This window comes from Scyliorhinus torazame, chromosome 13 (assembly GCF_047496885.1).
Source record: "Scyliorhinus torazame isolate Kashiwa2021f chromosome 13, sScyTor2.1, whole genome shotgun sequence".
Lineage (NCBI taxonomy): Eukaryota > Metazoa > Chordata > Chondrichthyes > Carcharhiniformes > Scyliorhinidae > Scyliorhinus > Scyliorhinus torazame.
In genome coordinates, this window is record NC_092719.1 from 9,783,439 (window position 1) to 9,790,481 (window position 7,043).

General features: G+C 47.0%; 1 protein-coding gene across 1 annotated transcript in view; it reads left to right on the forward strand.

Annotated features, from left to right (window-relative positions):
• The window catches only part of itih2 (inter-alpha-trypsin inhibitor heavy chain 2), a 93,843-nt gene extending 86,855 nt beyond the window's left edge, over positions 1 to 6,988 (forward strand). The window contains exon 21 of the mRNA XM_072471039.1: positions 6,401 to 6,988. Within this exon, the coding sequence (XP_072327140.1) occupies positions 6,401 to 6,548 (148 nt within the window). The 3' untranslated portion in view covers positions 6,549 to 6,988. The remainder of the gene's footprint in view (positions 1 to 6,400) is intronic.
• Positions 6,989 to 7,043: the final 55 nt, after the last annotated feature.

Genomic DNA, 7,043 nt, shown 5'->3' on the forward strand with positions numbered 1-7,043 from the left:
ATTTGCCACCTCTCAGCCCAGCTCTGCAGCTTATCTATATCCCTCTGTAACCTGCTACATCCTTCCACACTATCGACAACACCACCGACTTTAGTATCGTCTGCAAATTTACTCACCCACCCTTCTGCGCCTTCCTCTAGGTCATTGACAAAAATGACAAACAGCAACGGCCCCAGAACAGATCCTTGTGGTACTCCACTTGTGACTGAACTCCATTCTGAACATTTCCCATCAACCACCACCCTCTGTCTTCTTTCAGCTAGCCAATTTCTGATCCACATCTCTAAATCACCCTCAATCCCCAGCCTCCGTATTTTCTGCAATAGCCTACCGTGGGGAACCTTATCAAACGCTTTGCTGAAATCCATATACACCACATCAACTGCTCTACCCTCATCTACCTGTTCAGTCACCTTCTCAAAGAACTCAATAAGGTTTGTGAGGCATGACCTACCCTTCACAAAGCCATGCTGACTATCCCTGATCATATTATTCCTATCTAGATGATTATAAATCTTGTCTCTTATAATCCCCTCCAAGACTTTACCCACTACAGACGTGAGGCTCACCGGTCTATAGTTGCCGGGGTTGTCTCTGCTCCCCTTTTTGAACAAAGGGACCACATTTGCTATCCTCCAGTCCTCTGGCACTATTCCTGTAGCCAATGATGACATAAAAATCAAAGCCAATGGTCCAGCAATCTCTTCCCTGGCCTCCCAGAGAATCCTAGGATAAATCCCATCAGGTCCCGGGAACTTATCTATTTTCAGCCTGTCCAGAATTGCCAACACCTCTTCCCTACGTACCTCAATGCCATCTAATCTATTTACCTGGAGCTCAGCATTCTCCTCCACAACATTGTCTTTTTCCTGAGTGAATACTGACAAAAAATATTCATTTAGTATCTCTCCTATCTCTTCAGACTCTACACACAACTTCCCATCCCTGTCCTTGACTGGTCCTACTCTGTCCCTAGTCATTCGCTTATTCCTGACATACCTATAGAAAGCTTTTGGGTTTTCCTTGATCCTTCCTGCCAAATACTTCTCATGTCCCCTCCTTGCTCGTCTTAGCTCTCTCTTTAGATCCTTCCTCGCTACCTTGTAACTATCCATCGCCCCAACTGAAACTTCACACCTCATCTTCACATAGGCCTCCTTCTTCCCCTTAACAAGAGATTCCACTTCTTTGGTAAACCACGGTTCCCTCGCTCGGCACCTTCCTCCCTGCCTGACCGGTACATACTTATCAAGAACACGCAGTAGCTGATCCTTGAACAAGCTCCACTTATCCAGTGTGTCCAACACTTGCAGCCTACTTCTCCACCTTATCCCCCCCAAGTCACGTCTAATGGCATCATAATTTCCCTTCCCCCAGCTATAACTCTTGCCCTGCGGTGTATACTTATCCCTTTCCATCCTTAACGTAAACGTCACCGAATTGTGGTCACTGTCCCCAAAGTGCTCACCTACCTCCAAATCCAACATCTGGCCTGGTTCATTACCCAAAACCAAATCCAATGTGGCCTCGCCTCTTGTTGGCCTGTCAACAAACTGTGTCAGGAAACCCTCCTGCACACACTGTACAAAAAACGACCCATCTAATGTACTCGAACTATATCTTTTCCAGTCAATATTTGGAAAATTAAAGTCTCCCATAATAACTACCCTGTTACTTTCGCTCTTATCCAGGATCATCCTCGCCATCCTTTCCTCTACATCCCTAGAACTATTTGGAGGCCTATAGAAGACTCCCAACAGTGTGACCTCTCCTTTCATGTTTCTAACCTCAGCCCATACTACCTCGGAAGATGAGTCCCCATCTAGCATCCTCTCCGCCACCGTAATACTGCTCTTGACTAGCAGCGCCACACCTCCCCCTCTTTTGCCTCCTTCTCTGAGCTTACTAAAACACCTAAACCCCGGAACCTGCAACATCCATTCCTGTCCCTGCTCTATCCATGTCTCCGAAATGGCCACAAAATCGAAGTCCCAGGTACCAACCCATGCTGCCAGTTCCCCTACCTTTTTTCGTATACTCCTGGCATTGAAGAAGACACACTTCAAACCACCTACCTGAACACTGGCCCCCTCCTGCGACGTCAAATCTGTGCTCCTGACCTCTATACTCTCATTCTCCCTTACCCTAAAACTACAATCCAGGTTCCCATGCCCCTGCTGCATTAGTTTAAACCCCCCCAAAGAGCACTAACAAATCTCCCCCCCAGGATATTTGTGCCCCTCAGGTTCAGATGTAGACCATCCTGTCTGTAGAGGTCCCACCTTCCCCAGAAAGAGCCCCAGTTATCCAGAAATCTGAATCCCTCCCGCCTGCATCATCCCTGTAGCCACGTGTTTAATTGCTCTCTCTCCCTATTCCTCATCTCACTATCACGTGGCACGGGCAACAACCCAGAGATAACAACTCTGTTTGTTCTAGTTCTGAGCTTCCATCCTAGCTCCCTGAAAGCCTGCCTGACATCCTTATCCCCTTTCCTACCTATGTCGTTAGTGCCAATGTGGACCACGACTTGGGGCTGCTCCCCCTCCCCCTTAAGGACCCGGAAAACACGATCCGAGACATCATGTACCCTTGCACCTGGGAGGCAACATACCAAACGTGAGTCTCTCACGCTCCCACAAAATCTCCTATCTGTGCCCCTGACTATAGAGTCCCCAATTACTAATGCTCTGCTCCTCTCCCCCCTTCCCTTCTGAGCAACAGGGACAGACTCCGTGCCAGAGGCCTGTACCCCATGGCTTACCCCTGGTAAGTCCCCCCCCCCACAAGTATCCAAAGCGGTATACTTGTTTCTCAGGGGAACGACCGCAGGGGATCCCTGCACTGACTGCTTTTTCCCAGTCCCTCTTACAGTTACCCATCTATCTCCAATCTTTGGTGTAACTAATTCCCTGAAGCTGCTATCTATGACCCCCTCTGCCTCCCGAATGATCCGAAGTAGACTAAACAGTCTACATGTTGCAGCTGTATAGAACCTTAGTTAGGCCACACTTGGAGTATAGTGTTCAATTCTGGTCGCCACACTACCAGAAGGATGTGGAGGCTTTAGAGAGGGTGCAGAAGAGATTTACCAGAATGTTGCCTGGTATGGAGGGCATAAGCTATGAGGAGCGATTGAATAAACTCGGTTTGTTCTCCCTGGAACGAAGGAGGTTGAGGGGCGACCTGATAGAGGTATACAAAATTATGAGGGGCATAGACAGAGTGGATAGTCAGAGGCTTTTCCCCAGGGTAGAGGGGTCAATTACTAGGGGGCATAGGTTTAAGGTGAGAGGGGCAAAGTTTAGAGTAGATGTACGAGGCAAGTTTTTTACGCAGAGGGTAGTGGGTGCCTGGAACTCACTACCGGAGGAGGTAGTGGAGGCAGGGACGATAGGGACATTTAAGGGGCATCTTGACAAATATATGAATAGGATGGGAATAGAAGGATACGGACCCAGGAAGTGTAGAAGATTGTAGTTTAGTCGGGCAGTATGGTCGGCACGGGCTTGGAGGGCCGAAGGGCCTGTTCCTGTGCTGTACATTTCTTTGTTCTTTGTTCTTTGTTCTTCCAACTCCAGCTCCAGTTCCCTAACTCGGTCTTGGAGGAGCTGGAGATGGCAGCACTTCCTGCAGGTAAAATCAGCAGGGACACTAACGGCATCCCTCACCTCAAAGGTCCTGCAGGAGGAACATTGCACTCCCTTCCCTGCCATCCCTCTTTCTACCAAGATCTGGCTAACAACTAAATTAAATTTTAAAAACAAAAAAAATATTAATAACAATAATAAAATATGGTACTTACCTCACACCAATGGGTTTTATTATTAGGTTCGAGGAGGAGGGCGGGTGGGAGACACTACACGTGTAGTGTCTCGGGTTTCCTCTCCACCAGAATTTATTGGTGAGGGTCTTCCCAGAAGTCCGCGGGTCGACGTCCTGTTCCCACCTTAAACACTAAAATTTTTTTTAGTGTTTGGTTTTGCTCACCCCCCATTGCATTGAGAGGTGGAACGAGCCCGGGAACGAGTCAGCACAGTCCCGCACAGTGCACCAAACACGTGTGTACAGTCCGTGATCGTGTTGTCTCTGTTTGCGGTCTGCCCGCTGCTCTTTGTTCCGATTCTTCCTTTCTTTTCCATCCCCGTCACTTTCATGATGGCCGTTGTGGCTGTCCCTCCCCCAGTTTGTTCGCTCTAACGAATTCCTCCGCTGCCGCTGGGGTGTTAAAAAACAGCTCTTTCCCCTCAAATGTTACCCAGAGTTTGGCTGGGAATAACATCCCAAATTTCACATTACTTTTGTAGAGTGCTGATCTGGCCCTGTTGAATTAAGCCCTTCTTTTGGCCAGGTGCGCCCCAATGTCCTTGTATGCCCTGATGGTCTTCCCTTCCCACGTGCTCGCTTTCGTCTGCCGGGCCCACTTTAGGATTTTTTCCCTGTCTTGGAACCTGTGCAGCTTCACGACAATCGCTCTGGGCTGCTCCCCGGCTTTGGGCCTGGGTCGGAGCGACCTGTGCGCCCTGTGGATTTCTGGGGGGTTTGGAAACTTCCCCCTTCCCACTAGCTTGCCCAGCATTTGGGTGATGTAGCCTGTTGGATCCCTGCCCTCCATCCCCTCTGGCAGACCCGCTATTTTAACTTTCTGCCGTCTGGACCTATTTTCCTGGTCCTCCACTTTCCCTCTTAGGCTCCCCTGGGTCGTTACCAGCCTTTTCACCTGTTTCTTGAGTTACCATCCTGTCGCTCTGGTCTGAGGCGGCCGTCTCCAACTCCTGAATAGTTTTCTCCTGCACCTCCACCTTCCTTTCCAGGCCGTTGATGGTTTGCTGCATTTTTTCTGTTGTCTCCGCCAGCATCTCCTTCATCATTGTGTGGAGCTCCGTCCTGAATGCCTCCCTCATGGCGTTTATCTCCGTTTTTATCTCCTCCTTTATGGCGTTTATTTCCGTTTTCAGCACACTTCTCCATTCCTCCCCCTGTGCGGGGGGGGGAATGGTCGCCACGTCCTGTTCCTGCTCCGCTGCTCGGCTCACCAGCTTTTCCGCTTCCTGATTCGCCTGAACCTCCGCCTCGCTCCGTGGGGTCGTCTGCCTGCGTGGCCGCAGCTCCTGCTTTTTTCCTTTGCCTTCGCTGCTGTTCCTTCTTACATCTCGCCGTCCCCTCAATTTAATATTTGGGGGCATATTTCTGTCTGTGCCTTCCTTTTAAAAAACGATTTTTTTTAATACAAAGGGATTTTTTTTTTGGAAAGTTTTTTTTCCCCTTTAAAAAAGTTTTTTCTTTTAAAAAAAAAAAATTTGCAGGAGAGGAACCATTAAGGTTGAATTAAAAAATTCTTATTTTGTCCTTGTGATCCTCTCCGTGCTCCGACTTTCAGGCCGTTTCGGAGCGATCCCCACGTGCAGCTCACCGGGGCCAGTCTCTCCTTTTTTTCCCTCTCCAGCTCCGTGGATCGGACCTTTGGTGCCTGGGCAGGGCCGAATTCGCGGGGCCTACGGAATTTTTTTTTTTTTTTAAACCCCCCCAAAAAAGCCGCGATTTTGTGGCTGTGCAGGAGCGTCTTTGCTGCAGCCGCTCCATTCGCGATCACCCAACAGTCACTTTTATGAACTTACTTTCACACCTCCCTTTCAGTTGCCCTGAAGTAACCTTGGTGATATGCAAATCCCTCTGACTGGGACATGTTATGCAGGTTCCTGGGGTTTCTTAAGCCCCTTGTCATATATCTGTTTGATAGTAATTAGCAATATATGTCATTACTAATTTCTTTCCCAATTGCTTTGTATCTCTCCTTCTCATACCTTGTCAAAGGGCAAAGCATCACCTGTACCAGCAACTCAACTTCTCTGCCATGTCAATAGTGGCTCATCTGAATTAGAGGTTTGTGGGTTCAAGTCCCACTCGAGCACCAAAATCAAAGCTAGCTTTCCAGTGCAGTGCTGTACTGACTACTTGTGTCTTAGCCAATATTTCTTAATCAACATCACAAAAGACATGTTGTTATCACAATGTCCTGTGAACAGGTCATTTGCCACATTTTCTACAAGTGACTATAACACTTCAAAAGCTTTTTATTGGCTGCACTGTACTTTGGGATGTCCTGTGGTAGTAGTGGAAGGTTCTGAAACATTTGGTTTCTCCCACGAGATGCATGACTTTAGCCACATCTCCGTGATGCCAGTCAACATTTTTATTTCCTGCTTATTCCTTGCACTCATTGAGTTAGTAAAAGAGAGCAATTAAACTTGAAACATAAAGATTTGTTACGCACTCAGGAGGGGTGGCACTGGATTGGATTTTGGATTGTAAAACTGAAGTTACATTTCCTAAAAGGAACATTTGAGTGAGAAGACGAGTGGCATTGTCTGATGTAACCACTTTCTCTATTATCCGACAGAGGTTTACAGAAAGACTACCGGACAGATACGGTTAACGGAACGGATGTCCAGTGCTGGTTCGTCCACAACAGCGGGAAAGGCTTTATCGATGGACATTTCAAAGACTATCTTGTTCCACATCTTCACAGTTTCTTGGAGCATCCATGAATGCTTAATGAAATTGCAACGGTTAGAAAGACAAGACAGGAGGGATCTGCAGCACAGAAAATAATTGTAAACAATTAATGAAAATCAGTTTTATTATTAAAAACTCTGAAGATATAGTTGGAAGAATGTTGCCTTGACCAGTAGTTTTTCCACTGTAATACTATTCTATAACCCTTCACCAATTTTTGATTCTTACTGATGTGAACATTTAAACATCCATTTATGATGTTTGTTAGATGGTACCTAATGACATGTTACAGAGGGCCTGCCCTACTGATATTCCAGATTTCTAGCAGCAACGTGAAAGTGAAACCTTATTTTTGCCACGGATTTTTGTAGATTTAGATTCAGAGTGTGAAACCGTAAGCAGAAAAATATAACTTTGTTCTTGGCTGCCATAAATGAAGGGTTTCAAAAACAAATAAAGCTGCTCTGCCGTTTGTTTGCCTCTATTTCATAATATATATTAAACACATGAGAAAGTTCCAGGTTTGA